The sequence below is a fragment of the Notechis scutatus genome, chromosome 1, assembly GCF_049901735.1.
Source record: "Notechis scutatus isolate UNSWTSFEM ecotype Mainland chromosome 1, rNotScu1.2, whole genome shotgun sequence".
NCBI lineage: Eukaryota > Metazoa > Chordata > Lepidosauria > Squamata > Elapidae > Notechis > Notechis scutatus.
The window spans coordinates 270,736,291-270,754,400 of record NC_142009.1 but is presented as its reverse complement, the minus strand read 5'-3'; the positions used below and the strand labels follow the sequence as shown (position 1 = coordinate 270,754,400).

Here is an 18,110-nt window from a genome sequence, read left to right as displayed (position 1 = left end):
GGGCGTGGGTGTGGCCAGAGTATGACGCATCCGGCCTATGGGCCAGGAGTTCGACAGCCCTGCATTAGGCCAAGACCAGGCAGAGTGACAAATAAAAAGGAGAAAAAGAGAAAATCCTTGACTATCTAGCCCACTGTTGGCACCTGGTGGTCAATAGATCATAAGGTCCTGAAGAGTCACTGCCATTGGAATTGGATACCCAACAAAAGTAAAAATAAATATTTCTCGACTTCAGCAACTTTCAGATATGTGGAGTTCAACTCCACACTGTGGTAGCTGCAGGAGTTTATTTGGGAGTGTTAAAGAAATGATTTGCCACTGTATTCCTGTGGGATTTCCTACCCCCCTACTTTCCCATTTAGCCAACAGCCCTAGAATTCCCAAGTGTTCCCTGTCCAATTAGTAGCCCTGGCCTGTCATGCTTAGCTTTGTGCTTCCATCTGGTGAGGTTTATTAAGAGAATCCTTGAAAATGTAAGATGATTGTTTCTTCCCACTCCTTGACATTTAAAGAAAAAACAACACCCTTTATTTGTTTCTCCATATTGCTGTCGCGGTGTGCATTTAATTTGTTCCCTTTCTTACCTTTCTTTTGTATTTCAGTGCTAATTTTGATTTCAAAAATTGAGGGCTTGTTCCCTAGGAGGTTCCAGCTTATTGAAAACAGAAAATATGTTTTCCACCTTGAAAACAAATATACAGTAATTTTTCCTTAGTTCTTCACAGTTAAATCTAAACTATTATCTTCTATGAAACAGGGTCCCATTATTTATTTTTTTAGTTTATGAATCTTAAAGTATTTTCTTGTAACTAAGTGAAAAAAAATAAAGAGACATAAAACAGGGTGTTAGGAGTTATATAATAAAAGGGCTGATTACAATTCATTCAAAGCTTCGGGGAAAAGCTTTGGCCCATTGGAAAAGCTCAGGAGTGCTTTTGTTGGGTGTAGAGGCCTACTGTTCTTATGTATTGATAAGTGTCAGTTCAAGGAGGAAAGACTATCTGCAGGATGCGGTTCTGGTTGTGAAGATGGACTTTGTCCCTAACCAATTTACAGTTGCCATTTCACCAGAAATTGCAAGGAGCTTTCTTTTTTGGCTGTGACAAAAATGGAGCTTTCTATTTCTCTTCCCCTATTCTTTCTAAAACAGTGGTCCCTGACCTTTCTGGCTCTGTGGACTGGTGGCAGGGGGAGGGAGGGGATGGTTTTGCACCTGCCGTGTGTGCATACAGAGCTTCTTGAGCTCGCGTGCTCACCCGCTGCTTCCTCAGCTTGGTTCCCAATGGGCTTTATTATTAATAGAGACTCCTGATGTTTTGCTGCCATGGGTGTCCTTGTGCAACATTCTGGCTAAAGTATTTGCAGATTTGAAAAAGGAAAACAGGTTCATAGTAGAAGACATTGGCATAGATTTCGACATCCTGAGTGTTATATTGGTAGATCGGTCCCAATAAGAGACGCGAGGCGAGTGACTTTTAAAGCTCTTTTTATTGTAAGGTAGATCGGCTTCCTTGGCTTGGAGCGGCGGCGGCTTATATTGGTCTCGCACAGGGCGCCGCAGCCAATGACAGCCGTTCAAATCTCCCGCGATCGGCTCGGCCAATCGCGGTTGCTTTATAACGGCCAATCAGTGCTGCACACTCGACCAATCTGAGTGCTGTGCGTCCTAGCCAATCAGAACACAGGTTTACAAGAATGCAAATACAGAACACCCCTCCCCTCTTGGTTCGGTCCTACGTAACGTAGTCCTGTAAGTAGGCGGGGCTCCATACTTGTCTACTGGACCTGCGCAGGTTAGTTGTCTCTTGGTCTCCGGACGGTTCGGTCGGGGTCTGTGTTGCTCTCTGCCTCATCGATGGAACCGCCTGGAAAGGTAAGTCGGGCCTTTCGCCGTAGCTCCCTCCTGGTCTACCCGGGCTGGTCGAGCTGCTGGCTCCGTTGTTCCCGCCCGGGCTTCCCGGGCTGGTTGAACTGGCTTGGCTGTACCTTCCAGGCGAGGCTTCGGGCTGGTAGTCTGTCGGTGGCTCCGCTGCTGAGTATTGCTGGTTTCTTTCTTGTTGGGTTTGTTTGTTTTGCGTTGTGGTGTTTCCCTCTCTTTCTTGGCTGCTGTTTGGGTTTCCCCTTCTCCCTATGGTTTCCGTGTCGGTTGTATGTCCCGTGTTAGTTCTCGATCTTAGCTGATCGATGTGTCTTTTCCATGCTCGTCCATCGGTTGTTTGTAGCCGGTACGAGCGGGGACCTGTTACCTGGGTTATTGTTGCTGGTACCCAGAGTGGGTCCCCTGTGAGGTTCTTTGTGTATACGGTGTCACCCGGTGCGAATGTTCGGTGCTTGCTAGATGAGTCGGGGGGGTTTCTCTGGGTTGTATGTGGGGTGCAGCCTGTCTAGCGGGGACCTTAATTTCCTCCCCATTAATAGTTCTGCGGGGCTTTTGTTGGTTGTCGTGTTTGGAGTTATGTGTTGTATGAATAGCATTTTATTAATCTTTTCTTGTATCTCCCCGGTTTCAATTTTTTGGATTTTTTTTTGGTAAATTGTACCATTCGTTCCGCCCTCCCATTCGCCACCGGATGTGCTGGCACTGTCAGCGCATGCCGTATTCCCTGTTCCACTAGGAATTTTTCAAACGGTAGCGCAGTAAATTGGGGCCTGTTGTCAGATACAATTACATCTGGGAGGCCGTGGGTCGAGAATAGTTTGTTGAGTTCCTTGATAACGGCCTCCGTGGTAGTCGTTCTCATGTTGCTTACCTCCAGCCAGTTGGAGTAAGTGTCTACTGTTATCAGGAACGTGTGTCCCTTTGTGGGCCTGGCGAAGTCTATGTGAATCCTGGACCATGGCCCTCTGGGGGTTTCCCATTCCAGGATTGGGGCGGCGGGAGGGCTCGGCCTGGATTCTTGGCATTTCCTGCACAATGCCACCCAGGCTTCGATTTCCTTGTCCATCCCTGGCCACCAAGCGTAACTTCTGGCCAGGGCTTTTGTCCTAACGATGCCCGGGTGCCCTTCGTGTAACATGTCCAAAACCCTTTTCTGTAATTTCTCTGGGATAACCACCCTGTCCCCCCATAGTAAACAACCTTTTTGTGTAAAGAGTTCTGTTTGCCGGCTCCGGAAGGTCCTGACTTGTTCATCGTCGTCTTTTTCCGGCCACCCTTTCTCCACCCAGTTTAAAACCCGCGCCAGACGTTTGTCTTTATTGGTTTCCCGGGCAATGTCTGACGCGGTCAGGGGGAGATTGGGTAAGGTCTCTATGCTCAGGGTGGACGTGGCGGGTGCTGGGTCGGCGTCCAGGTCGGGCAACAGAGTGCGGCTCAAGGCGTCTGCGTGTGAGATAGTCTTACCGGGCCGATGGGTTAGCCGGTAATTGTAGGCTGTTAGGAATTCGGACCACCTTGTCATTCTAGGGGATAGAATGTTCGGGGTGGCCCTGTCCCCTGCCAGAATCCCGAGCAGCGGTTTGTGGTCAGTGATGATGGTGAAGGTTCTGCCTTAAAGGTACTCCTGAAACTTTTTTACGGCGGCGACGATTGCCAGGGCCTCCTTATCCAGCTGGCTGTAATTCCTTTCCGGTTTTGAGAGGGTTCTTGAAAAGAAGGCGATGGGCGCCTCTTTTTTGTCAGGGAGAGTGTGGCTGAGGATGGCCCCAACGCCGAAGGGGGATGCATCGCATGTTACTGCTAGCGGTAGGGTCTCGCTGTATTGGATGAGAACAGCATCCGATGTGAGTAGGTCCTTTGTTCAGGATCCCACCTTCGTCGCCAGTGTTATATTGGTAGATCGGTCCCAATAAGAGACGCGAGGCGAGTGACTTTTAAAGCTCTTTTTATTGTAAGGTAGATCAGCTTCCTTGGCTTGGAGCGGCGGCGGCTTATATTGGTCCCGCACAGGGTGCCGCAGCCAATGACAGCCGTTCAAATCTCCCGCGATCGGCTCGGCCAATCGCGGTTGCTTTGTAACGGCCAATCAGTGCTGCACACTCGACCAATCCGAGTGCTGTGCATCCTAGCCAATCAGAACACAGGTTTACAAGAATGCAAATACAGAACACTGAGAACAGCCATAATTCACAGGCTACTTCCACTATAGATGGGTGCAATGGTACTGTCACCCTTTTCCAGTCTTCTTTGTCCTCCAGAAATTTGTCTGAAGAGTTGGTATATTCTCTCTAAATGAGAAGTGTAGTCGCATCTGAAATGCTAACGATTTGCTGCAGGCAGTTGCACAACATGGCTATCCTACACAATGTAACAATTCTTCCTACTCCCTCTGTTCTCCTATCATTCCAACTTAGCTGTCTCTTTTTGGGGGGAAGGTAGACACAGCTCCAAAGTGCTGGGATGATCCCAACCACATTTATGTTCTAAAAAGTTCTATATATGTATGATAAATGAATGAGTGAATAAAATGAAATGAAAGGATAGATGGATGGATATTTGGTAAGAGAATGCTAGAAAAAACAAAGATGCTGAAAGATGGTATGGTGCATTTATATTTACATGAAAAGGAACTTTGAAAAAAGTGGGGTAAACATACAGGATGAGGTTTCAGAAATTATGGGGCCAAAATGCTTGGTTGCTGAATGCTGCTAGACCAGGGGTCAGGGAACTTTTTTACCTTTTACCCCCCAAAAATTTTTATAAACGCTGACGTTACCCCCTTGATTTGAAAGGAAGGAAATCATACACTATTTGAATTCAAAATGTTATTGGATGTATTTAAAATTACTTTGAAAGCTTCAACTTACTTGAAAACTTCAGGTTTTGGAGAAATGATGTTGCTTCATCTTGGATACGAGATCATCAATATTGGGACATTTTGATGTCAGAGCAATATGGATACAGTCTTCCGGGTCCAATCGATTTCTTTTCTTTGTTTTTATGTTCGTAAGAGTGGAAAATCCTTGTTCGCAAAGGTAGGTTGTTGCAAAAGGCAGCAACTTTTTGAATGCTTCCTCATGTGCAATTTTGAAGGCCTTTGCAGGTGTTGACATCCAAAAATTTGACAGATCTGCTTTGTTTTCAAATGTAATCTGTGCTTCATTATTGCATCGAAGCTCAAGAAGTGACTCTGCCAACCCTTGAGGCTCTTCTGGTACAACACAAATTTCACATTTAAAGGGGTCTACAATCCAACTGACAGCATGTGAATCAAGATCTGGAAAGTAATCAGAGAACCGCTCTTTGAGTTTGGTAAGATGCCTTATAACTGTATCCTTGATGTCTTCAAAAGTAATATTTTCACAATCTTCCAAGAACAAAGCTAACTTTGAAAAGGTAGCTATCTTTTTCTGTTCAACTTTTTGTCTCCAATATAAAAGCTTTGATCCAAATGCAGAAATCTTTTCTCTGGCTGAAATTATATTTATGTTTTTTCCTTGCAATTCTTTGTTCAATACATTAACATGCTCAAACATATCTGCTAAATATGCAAGATGTGCAACCCACAAGGGGTTTGTAAACTTCTCTGCAAGAACATGCTTTTGCTCAACCATAAAACTTTCAAGTTCAGTTTTGAGAGCCCACACTCGGTTCAGAACATTTCCACGTGAGAGCCACCTCACTTCTGTATGATAAAGTAGGTCTGTATATTCAGCATCACCAGCTTTACATAATTCACGAAATAATCGCGTGTTTAGTGCATGTCCTTTGACAACATTGACAATCTTGATAACATCATGCATGACGGCCTCTAATGTAGGTTCCAAATGTTTCACAAGCAGTGCCTGGCGATGGATAATACAGTGGTTTACTTCAACTTTTGGATTTCTCTCTCTCACAAAAGCCGCAAAACCATTAACACGACCCAACATAGCTGGAGCTCCATCAACAGACACAGCAAGGCAGTCTTCCCACTTTAAATTGACGTCATTAAAGTATTCATTAACTTTATTGAAGATATCAATTCCACGAGATCGCAAGTCGAGAGGAGAACAAAACAACAATTCCTCTTCAATTAAATGTAAAGCTTTGTAGCGGACATATACCATCAGCTGAGAATTACTACTAACATCCGTAGTCTCATCTAGCTGAATAGCAAAGTATTTACTCTCTTTTATTGAGGAAATAACTTGTTGCCTCACATTTTTTGCTAAAATAGAAACTCTTTCTTTAACAACTCTTGCAGACAAGGGCACAGAATTTAGTTTCTTGGCTTCATTCTGACCACACATAATCTCTGCCATTTTCAAAGCTGCTGGTTTAACCAAATCCTCACCAATAGTATAAGGTTTTTTGTTTCGGGCAATCAACCAGGCCACTTCAAAGCTAGCCTTGGATGCTGAACATTGATTGAATGTACCTCTGAAGTTGCTGTCCAATCTTTGTCTTTTGACAGACATTTCCAAATTGACAAAATATTCCCGTGGTTTTGAAGCCAGATGTGGGTGCAAATTATCCAAGTGTTTCTTCAATTGACTCTTTTTGAAAGATTCTGCAGTCAGTACTTTCAAACAAACAACACACTGTGGTTTCATTATTCCTTTGTCGTCAATTTGGGTAAACCCATAATCAAGGAATTCTTCCTGGTATATTCTTTTTCTAATTGATGTCATCTGAAGGGTGAAAAGACATTAATTGGAAAAGTTGTAACCCTGACTGCCAGGCTGTGTACGAATTAGCAGGGTATATCATCAGTATCAATGGCTGCCAGGCTGTGTACCGAACTAGCAGGATGCACCAAATTTAATAAAGATGTGCACTATTTTTGCTGGAACACATTGCACACCAGCCATGGGGTGGTATATAGTGAGTAGTTAGGTGTCCAACGTGCCTAGCAAGTTGCATTATATTTTTGCTATCTCACAGAGGATTTTATCATCATCATTATCAATGGCTGCCAGAGTGGTGTTGGCAATGATGTGCTTGCTAGAGACAGCCAAGGCAGAGTTGGGGGGCTTTTTTTGTAGGTGGTGCGCAAAAAGGAACAAACCAGGCTTAAGGTCATGTAGTTAGAGCTAGAGTGGGTAGCCATTGCTCGTACCTTGACAGGACAGAACGCTGGAAGACTTGACAGACAGAAGATGGACCCTCAGTAGCAGTGCAGCAGCAGTACAGGAGATGGACCCTCAGTAGCAGTGCAGCGGCAGTACAGGAGATAGACCCTCAGTAGCAGTGCAGCAGCAGTACAGGAGATGGACCCTGATGGGTGGTGCAAGACACAGAAATTTGGCATTTGTTGTAGCTGTGTTAAGCACCAGGTCATACACTTCACCCTCAGGTCCAGCACTAAACATTATATGGCGTATGTATGTGGAGGAAACCATGGTAGTTAGAGCTAGGGTGGGTACAGAGGTCGTAGGTACACCTGCCCCTGGTTCCACAGCCCATCTGCAACATCAAAGGACCACACCACTACCTCATAATTCATAAATTGGGATGCTGTTGCAAGTATCCGTGCCTTTGCCCATGCCAGACTGTGTAAAATTAAAACTAAAATAAACCCATTTAATTTAACAAGGGTTCTGCAATAAGCTCACCTTTTCATGTGACAGGATGTTTGTCCTTCCATGACAAAGAAATAGAATACAGGCTAGCCAAGCATTGAAGGAGTAGGTACATACTTCAGGAAAAGAGATATCTCAGTGCATAGAGTATATATTATGATTGAGGAAAACAAATAAGTAATGAGGAAAACACACAACCATTAAAATCAGAATCTATGCAGTCAGTACTGTATTTTAACATTTCTATTTGCACCATTATCTATATCTCTGTTTGAAACATTCCTTTTGTAAATAAAAATGTCTAATCTTCTGATAACATAAAGAACAGAGCAAAATGCAGGAGAGAAAAACTGGACTAGTAAACAGAATGTTATTATTAGCATGGGAAAATATTCCTTGTATTTTATTACCTACCATTTAACACATTCAGATGTTTTCTGTATTGCATTGCTCCCAAGAGACTGTTAGGAGTAACATTTTATACCTGTAAACATGGAGATCTAATGATATCTGTACCAACTCTTTGATGTATTTACTAGCCACTCAGTCAAAATAAAGCAAACTGTACCACCACCACCTGTAAACTGCCAATTCAGAATTTTATGCTTTTATTCTTCCTTTCAACAAGGAAAGTGAATTTGCATTGCTCCTTAATAAATCTGTAGTTCTGGTCTTGCTCCAAACTTCAAATTATTAAGGTATTAAGGTCTTGCTCCAAACTTCAAAGTATTGTACTTTTCTGTCCAAAAATTTGAGTATGCTTGTTAATTATGAACATGAATTTCAAGCTGCTGTATAGTAATAGCACAAATTATAATGGCAATACATTTACGATTGCTCCTTTATTTAATTTAGTAAAAGGGAGGTGAGAAGTGTTTTTAATACTTCAAAAAGCTGAAGGCAGCAAATTGGTTATTAACATGATTATGAAATATTACCAAAATGGTCTTATCTTATCTCTACAAAGGACACTTATAGAGGCAGTATAAAGGGTGGAATTAAAGATGAAATTTAAATGAATATTTCCCCAAGAGTTCAGTGCATATGCAGCCAAGGCAGTATGAGAAAGTCTTTTTAATTTTTCCCCCCCTAGGCTGGGTAATCTTGTTCAAAAGATTATCTCCCTTTGCTTCAGTGAGAGGAAAAATAATTCTGACTCAAGGGCTAATATTTTTCTGTTGCATCGGGGGCATGACTTCGGGAGATGGAATCTAAGATTTGAGAACTCAACTGATGTAGCCCTCAATCTATTATGTTTTGGTCACCATAAGATCCATGGGGAGTTTTGGCAAATGACCTCCATTTTATGTGTTTTCTTTAGTGGGATGAAAGATGTGTGATGCTTAGTGGCCTCATCATTGCCTTCTATAGCATTTAAGAATTTTCTTTTAAGGTGTACTTGATTTAAAACTATGGGATTTAAGTCATGTGTGTCTTATCTCACTGATTTTAATGTGCACTGAGTTGAATCTGATTCACCACCCCCATAAAAAACTACTCAAAACCATTACAGCATTCACTTCTCTGTGTAGTACAGGTAGACCTCGACTTACAACCACAATTGAGCCCAGAATTTATGTTGCTAAATGAGAAATTTGTTAAGTGAGTAGTGCTCCATTTTACAACTTCTTGCCACGTTTGTTAAGGGAATCACTGCAGTTGTTAAATTAGTAGCACAATTGTTAAGTGAACCTAGCTTCCCAATTGACTTTGCTTGTCAGAAGGTTACAAAATATGATCCCATGACCCTGGAACACTACAACCAACATAAATAGGAACCAGTTGCTAAACATCCAAATGTAAATCATGTGACCATGGGGATGCTGTAACATTCATAAGTGTGGAAATGGTCATAAGTTACTTTCTTCAGTGCCATTGTAACATTGAACAGTAACTAAATTAAGTATTGTAAGTTGAGGACTATCTGTCTCATCCTAAAAAAAAATCCAACAATATTTTTTGCTAAACTACTATTGGCATATGTAAATATTAAATAAATAGAATCTCTAGACTAGAGGTTCCTTTACTGTATATGCTAAAAGTAATAACCCTGTTAACCTCTTAGGTCAATGTTAAAAAGGGTGAGAGAAATAAAAGTGATAATAATAATAATAGGAAAAAGGAAAGTATTGATGGGAGTTTTGTTTCTGCAATTATATTCAACAATGTAAGGAAAATGTCAAATCAAGCAATGCATATTTAGTCAAAGATTTTTGACATGTAGATTGAAACAAGCATACATATTTGAGAATCTTCACTGAAAGTGAATACAGAGAATCACATCTTTGTAAAATAGTAAAAACCCTTGTAAAAATTTATTGAGCAGTTTTGTATGTCCATATAAGAATTTTTAAATGTATAATAGGACATAGAGCAGAGTACTTTTAATAGTGGAAAGGCTATTTCTAACACCCAACTGAACTATATTATTATAAATAATGTATATGCATTGGAAGTTTGTAGAACATACAATTTTGGATGAAATATTAAATAAATGCTGGGTGAGTGAACAGGAAGAACAAGATGTGGGGATTTGATGGAAAAAGGGAAAAAAATAAAAGAGAGAGAAAGAACCAAAGAGGGGGAGAGACTGCTGATTATATATAGCTGTTGGATTGCTTCTTGACAGTTGCTGATTTCTCATTTTTCAAAAGAACTTTATTAGGATTTAAAAAAAAGGATAAACTCTATGAGAAACTAAGTCAAATGTGTAGGAAAAAAGGAAAGAAAATAAAGAAGTAACTTTCAATTTTCCTTTGCGGCAATTATAAGTATAAAAGTAAATTAACGTCTTACTCTATGGTTACAACATGGCTTTCATTTTTTTCTATAACCTATTGCTTTTTTTTTCAAATAATCAAATCGTTATATCAAAAGCTTATTTTTTTCTCTGTTTCACACAGAAAAGTCTGTAAAGGGTTTCAAGTCAGTGTTAAACTTAGTTAATGTATTTTTTTCTGATCAAAGATATCCATTTGACCATCTGGCAAGTTCCATCATCTTCACCATGGATGAGGATTACTCAATTGTAGGTAATGTCAGGTCTTTCTACCTTTGACAGCTGTTGATTGCCCATTGTATGTGATTGGAGCATTGCTTTTTTGCTGAAACAATTAAGGAAGTTTCAGGAGACACAAGGAAGCCAGTTTTCAGAGACTGAATTCACGGAGGATAGTAAGCAAATGGGGAGAACAGGAAGAAACTGGAGTTTGATCAGAGGTGGTATTCAGCAGGTTCTGACCAGTTTGGAGAACTGGCAAATACCACCTCTGACTGGCCGTGCCCCCATCTATTCTCTGCCTCCCGAGTCCCAACTAATCAGCTGGGTCTTCTTTTGTTGCCATGCACAGGAGTACGGAGTTGGAAAGCAGGTTAGTGGGGTGTGGAGGGAATGGGATTTTGCAGTAACCTTCCCCCCAGGAGTGGGGTAGGAATGGAGATTTTACAATATCCTTCCCCTGCCATGCCCAGCAAGCCACGCCCAGCAAGCCACATCCACAGAACCAGTACTAAAAATTTTTGTATCGCATCACTGAGTTTGATGAAAGGAATCAAGGAGACCCTCTTTTCCTCCTCTTCTGTTCATCTAAGCAACATGCAGATAATTGCTTTTATAACTTAAAAAAGGTGCCCAAGTTTGTTTTTATCTTGGAAGATCATATGAATTATACATGCTGCAATTGCAGACAGATTGCCCTCATGAAAAAGAAAGTGAAGAGACTGGATACGAATTGTCCACTCTCTAGCTCATTAGTAAAGGTGAAGAATTTCTGGACTGGACACAAGAGGTGCTTGTGGAAGGAGAACAGTGCCAAGAAACATCCCATAGTGTAGAAAATCAGAGAGGGCACAAAAAAAATAGAATAAGAATATGATATGAAGGACTAAGATTATCAAGAAGTGCTTTGGAGTGCATGTGCATTTGCACTTAAAAAAAAAATCCTTGTAGATGATGTTACCATATCTCTGGTTGAATAACAACTGCAGCAGTGGTGGGATTCAAATTGTTTTACCACCGATTCAGTGGGTGTGGCTTGGTGGGCGTGCTTTGCCTAACGCCGGCGCGCAGCTTTTCCCACACCAGCTGAGATCTGCAGTGCCAATCAGCTAAGCGGATAAAGAAGAGAAAAGTGCAGGGGCGAGTGGGAGAGCCGATTCTGTGCTTTTCTCTTCTTTTTCGTCTCAGCTGATTGTTGGAGGATTTTTTCCCCCTCTTCTGAGCTGCCCGTAGGCTTTTTTTTTTACTACCGGTTCGGATGAACCGGTCTGATCCGGTAGCATACCACCACAGAACTGCAGGACCCAGAAGAAGGGCCTTCTCTGTGATGGTTTCCTCCCTTTGGAACATCATTCCTGCAGAGATTAGACTGGCCCCCACTTCAATACTCTTGCAAGTCCTGAGGACTTGATTTTGCCAACAAGCCTGTGGTAGCCAGAGCCCATCCAGTGATTTGTTCGATTGTTGTCACTGGCAGAGGGGCATTGTTTTCATGGTTATTTATGGGTTTTTATTTTTTGTAAGCCACCCAGAGTCACTGAGTGTGAGCGGGCAGCCATATAAATTTTCTAAACAAAGCAACCAACCAACAAATCTGCTCCAAGTTTCAAGAATTGAGCGAGAGGACTGCAAAGAGAAATTATCCCATTTCTAATTTGAATAACAATCTGTCATCTGGATAGTCTTTCAAGCAAAGAGATGTCTTCCTGAGTCCCATATTTAGAAAATGATAGAAGGACTCCAACACTTTAGGTCCACTTATAAATATTTCTTTTTACTGATTCCTGTTGAAAAATAAGACACAGCTATGGAAATACTGCAAGGAACCACCATCCAATCGGAACCTATCCTTCCATCCCTCCACCATCAGAACTGATGAAGCTTCTTGGATGACAAGCAAAACATTTTCTTCTTCCTCAAAGGGGGAAAAAAAACCTTATTTGAAGAAATAAGCACATTTGAGACAATTACTGTCTGACCTGGATAACTGAGAATCTCCTAAGACATACTGCAAGGAATTGTGAAAAGTTTTCCTTCTTGCAAAAGAGGAAGAGAAATCATGAGAGTAGAAGTGATGTACTTTTTATTTCTTCCTGTTGAAGGGACCCAGGGAGAGAGAAAAGACCATTGGAAGAAACAAAAGAGAAAGCCATTGAGGACCTGTCTTCTCTCTTATGACTGGGGGGGCTGGTTGAGAGTGGCCTCTCTGTTGGATATTTTGTGGGTAAGTTTGTCTTTGGGCTGATTATGAATTTTTCTGCCTTTTATAGTATTGTTCTTGCTTTTTGGACTAAAAGCCACTCATGGTCTTTAGGAGTCAAGTGGCCTTCAAATTGTAAATAAATAGCTTCTGACAAGAGATGGCAGAAAAATGTATTTGGACAGTGCCTTGCAATCATGATTCAGAGGGTTTTAGACTGAATTTTGGATGAGAGGAAGACAGGGTGAGATTAAGACTTGTGAATGTTACACAGGATGTGCAGATGTGCAGAAATGAGAAGTTGAATGCAGAATGAAGACCCAAGATTTTCAATAACATTATAAAAATGAGAACAAAGGACCTGGATTCTTAACGCAGAAAGTCAAATACGATTTAATAAGTAACAATGAAATCTATTAGGAGAAAGTTCATGAGAGGTTTATATAGGCTCACAGATATAACTTTTTCAAAAGGAATAGTTATGCAAAAAGGAGAATGGATGGAAGGAAATCCACCAGGTGTAGAAATCCATGAATCGGAGCAGTTTTGGGCCAGTCAAAAAGCATTTGAGTAAGGATTCATGGACTGAGAAACAATAGTATTATTACTTTTATCATTGTGGGGCAGATGCATGATCTGGATTGTCTGTTTCTGAGCCAGGTTACAGATTTCAGAAGGAAGGCATAGTAATAACAGGAGATTCCAACTATTTGGATATTTGTTAGAAAAATCAATTCATACCAGACTGCAGTATATATACAAAATTCCTCAGTAGTCCTGTCCTTCATTTTCTAGAAAGTTGAAGATACAATAAACTGACCCTCATCAATAGGGAGGAGTTGGTTTAAGAGTTAAAAGCAGTAGGAACTTTGGGACAAAGGGGACTGGGACGTAGCTGTATACAAATACCATATTTTAGATTTCATGAGAACCAGCTTCACACAAGCTTACAGAAGTAGTAGGTAGAATCCCATGGACATAAATCCTCAAGTAAAAGGGAACGTAGGAGGGTAGGGAACTTTTCATAAATAATATATTGGAAGTACAATCATCTACTATTCCAATAAAAAGAAATAAAATAGAAGAGTCGATAAACCTACACATAAGGAGCTATAGGCTAAGATATTAAATAAATGGACAGAACTGTAGAAAGCCATAGAGATTAGTCTGGAGAAACTAGGCAGAGCCAGATATAAAAAGATATACAAAAACCTGTCATAAGCCCAGGAAACAAAGAAAAAGTTTTTAGAAAACCTCAGAATGGCTCTGCCCTAATTCGCCGGGGTTTAAGAGGGAAAGAAGGGAAAATGTAATCAGGACATCAAGTTTCTGTTACTGTAGTCAGTATCAATAAAATATAGTTCCAGTCAAACTTGTGGGGTTGTTTTCCTGGTCTGCTCTACCTCAAAAGACTGATACATGCATAAGAAATAGAAGATGAGCATAATCTCCAAGGAGGTTTTGCAGCAAGCAGATAATATCTGCAGAAAAAAAAGTCAGGCAGTGTAAAAAAGGAAGTTAAGCTTACAGGAGTAGACAATACATGTGAAAAAGTAACAGATGGGGAAGACAAAGTTCTTCAACTTTGCTTTGTCCTTCTTCCCAAAAGGAAATAGTGCTCCATTGATGCCTGATCATCATGAATTAGTTTAAACCCCCAGGATCAGATCAATTATATCGGAGAGCCTTCAAGGTCTGTATTAGGTTCAGTGGAAAGAGGAAATTAGTAGGTTGGGTCTCACCTGTTTTATTAGTTTAGCCAAAAATATGTCTACCCAGTAAATAAAAGTAACACACAGTGAGGACTATAGATTAGACAGAATTATGGTTAGGAAGACTGTTTAGAACAATAGGCAGAATCCAAGAGGAATTTCAACAAATAACAAATTCCTTTGAGTAGGAAAAAAAAGCTCACAGACTCGAGTGTAAGATGGGAGAAACCACATCAGGCAGTAGCAGCATGTGAAAACATTTGGAATGCTTTGATTGATCATAAACTGAACATATGACCCTACAATGTGATCAAGCTGAAAAAAGCAATAGTAGACTCCATCAATAGAAATAAAGTGTCAAGGTGAGTCTCTGTTTTGCACCGGATCTTATCTAGAATGCTTCATCCAGTTTTGGCCGTTACATTTTAGAAAAGACATTGATAGAGGAGACAACCAGGATGTTAAGGCACCTGAAGAATGGTTGAAAGTTTGGGGGCAGTTTATCCTGGAGAGGAGAAAACTATGGAGAAAGTGATAGCAATCTTCAGATATCTATCTGAAGGGCTCCCTTATAGAAGATGGAGCAGAATTGTTCAAAGCTTTCCCAAAAGATAAGCTAAGCTAAGCCAAGATAACAGAAGATGAGAAACAATGGGTTTAAATTTACAAGGAAATAGATTAGAGTTGAGAGCCAGTTTGTTACAGTGGTTAAGGCACCAGGCTATAAGCCAGGAGTCTTGAGTTCCAAGGTCAGGTCCCTTCCAACTCTTGTTATTCTGGGAGGAGGAGGAGGAGGAATTATCTCCTGCTTGAGCAGGGGGTGGGACTCTCCCAGCCCCAGGAAGGAGGCAATGGAACACACTTTGCAAATCCTCCCGGGAAAACTGCAGGGACTATTCCAGGCAATCTTAAGTAGTCAAGAATTACTTGAGGATATTAACATTTCTTACTATAAAAACTTTTCAACAATGGAACAGACTGCTTTTGGAGAAGATGGCACCTCTTTGTGTAGCAATGTATCAAGAATCCTATAAGAGTGGATTCCTATATCAGGTTGGGGATTGAATTAGATAATTTCCAATGTACCTTCCAGGATATATATTCTATGATTCTTTAAAGAAAAATAAAAGCAATAGAATGAAATATACAATTTAATATTAAATATGTTAACTTACTTCTATTTTGTTATTTTTTTCTGTCTGTAACCATAGGTGTCTCTCCTGTTCTCTGGCACACAGACAAATACATATCTCATGAGAAAAAGACTTGAGATGAGGAATATATGGACTAGTAATAGGAAGGCCAGCATTACTTAAGTTTTCCTATAATTAAAGACCTATAGTGGGCTCTCCTTCATTATGGAGAAAAAGCAAGTTGGGTGAGGTGCTGTAGAACAAAATGAGAGAACTAAATTGAAAGGGGAAAGAAGGATCAAACAAACATAGGCAAAACTAAACCTTTTACACGAGGAAAACAGAAAAAAGTGGTATCTGTACATCTATTACTGCTAATTGTCAACAGGTATATAGATACAGAAAGCTGGTGCATACAAATTTGAATTCCAAAAGAAAATGTTCTTTTTGTTTATTTTTTTAGATCCTTATGAAAAATGTTCATTTCTTCATTTATGTTAAACCCAACCATCCTGGATTATCTTCAATAATGTTTTATGTAACCCAGATGTGTGACTATAATGCCACCCAATCTCAACTTTGCTTCTTCTCATTCCTGCTTTAGAGTCCTTCCTACCAAGATTTCTTTTATAATCCCATCAACATGATAAATCAAATCTGGCTTCTTAGCCACCAAGAACTGTTGGTTTTCTGATGGTCATTTTGACTCATATATTTTCTACTTATTCGTTTGTTTCTGGTTTAGCTTTGGCTCTCAAGAATAAACATCCTATAGTTTCCCCTTTGCTAAGTTGGCATTACTGGTAGGAAGTTTAAGTCAACTGATTTTTCTGTCAAGTAAACTTGTTTTTGCGGTTCTCACTCTACACTATACTGCCAGATTTCTAAGTTGGCCTCTATGCCAACTTCTCCTCTAGATTTCAGGTTTTAAGTTGCAATTTCATCTTATATTTTGCAGTCTATTTGGGGGATAAGACAGTTGACACCTGTAAAACAGAAATAGAACTTTTTCATTTATTTAATGGAATTTATATAGGCCAGGTTTCCAGCAGATGTTGTTGAAATGGGCCAAAATAGCAGCTGGTTTTCATTTATAGATTCTGTGCACAGTTTCACCCCACTATTTTTCTCTGCTGGTTGTCACTTCATCAGAAATTAGATTAATATGCAAAGGCAGCATGTCACCATAAACAGAACAGCAAAGTATCCTTGTTGCTCCATCTAAGCAGGAAATTTGATTTGGAAGCATTTATGGAGATCTTACCATCTGCTATGGGCTCTCATTTGTTTCTTCATGACCCTCCCACCCCCTTTTAAAATATTAAACTTAATGGGAAAAGGTATCAGTACTAAGCATCTGTTTCACTAGATTTCAAGCATAGCCTGACAGTTTAAATTAATAAAAAATAGTAATGTTGCAGACGTGAAGAAGGGAAACAAAGGAATGGGGAAAGGAAAAAGGAACCAATATATAATCAAAAATGTTATATATTTGCATACTTACCTATGATGGGTTGGTCTGTAGTGGCAGGAGATTTGAAAAGCCGTCATTGGCCACAAGCTGCGAGCAGCCAGCTATAAAAAAGGCTGCCGCGGTTTCTCCGGGCCCAGTTCCTAGAAGAAAATAAAAAGAAAAAAAAGTCAATTGGGTCTCGAGTCTCTTTTCCAACAACACAAAACTGGTGATGAAAGTGGGATAATGAGACAAAGGAGCCCAGTTGAACACGTAGCAACGAGGACCGAGTGAGACGAAATGGCCGGGGACAACTCACCACCCGCACCATTCAACCCAACAACTGAGGACTGGAAATCCTACATCGACCAATTCCTCATGTTCCTAGAAGGGAGCGACCTCCAAGGAATATCCGAAAATAGAAAGAGAGCCGTTTTCCTCACCCATTGCGGTCCTGCAGTATTCAAAATGGCAAAGGCATTAGCAGCACCCACTGATGTAAAGACAATGGCGTGGATGGACCTAGAGAAATTACTGCGAGCCCACTACGCACCAACCGTTTCATGCCTCATCAAAAGACACGAATTTTATTGGCGCGATCAAAAGGAAGACGAGAGCATCGGAGATTTTGTTGCAGCACTAAGAAACATTGGTGGAGCATGTGAATTTCTAAACGTGGATGAAGCCATGAGGGACCGTGTGGTCCTCGGATTAAAGGACCGTACACTACATGGTTGACTACTAACAAGACCTAAGATAACACTGAAGGAGGCAATAGAAGAAGCCACCGCAGTGGAGGCCACACAAAAATCAGCAGCCACCATGCGACAAATGAATAAATTACCAAAGGAAACCCAAAAAGACACGAGTCAAACACACAATAAGACACCAGAGAAAACAAAAAAACCCACCACCACAACACACCACGAGGACATCGAATCCCTTTCAGAAGACGAAGAGGAAGAAGAAGAGGTAAATCAACTCTGGTCGGAAAAAGGTAGACGGGAGCGAAATGAAAGAAGGTCAGAATTCCGTTGTGCTGGGTGTGGAGGAAACCATCCACATTCCGAATGCCATTTCTTTGATGCTATTTGCAGATATTGTGAACGGCGGGGACACATAGCTAGGGCATGCCGAACAAGAAATAACTATGGCCCTAGACAAAGATGGA

The 18,110-nt window shown here is 40.8% G+C and overlaps 1 protein-coding gene across 1 annotated transcript; it reads right to left on the bottom strand.

Moving 5' to 3' along the window:
• Positions 1–4,755: 4,755 nt before the first annotated feature.
• On the bottom strand, positions 4,756–6,552 carry LOC113414383 (protein FAM200C-like). Its single transcript, XM_026671288.2, has one exon. It carries the CDS (start codon positions 6,550–6,552, stop codon positions 4,756–4,758), a length of 1,797 nt encoding a protein of 598 aa, XP_026527073.2.
• Positions 6,553–18,110: the final 11,558 nt, after the last annotated feature.

Bases quoted from the DNA above. Each gene is read 5' to 3' on its own strand.
- LOC113414383 (XM_026671288.2), bottom strand. From the start codon at position 6,552: ATGACATCAATTAGAAAAAGAATATACCAGGAAGAATTCCTTGATTAT.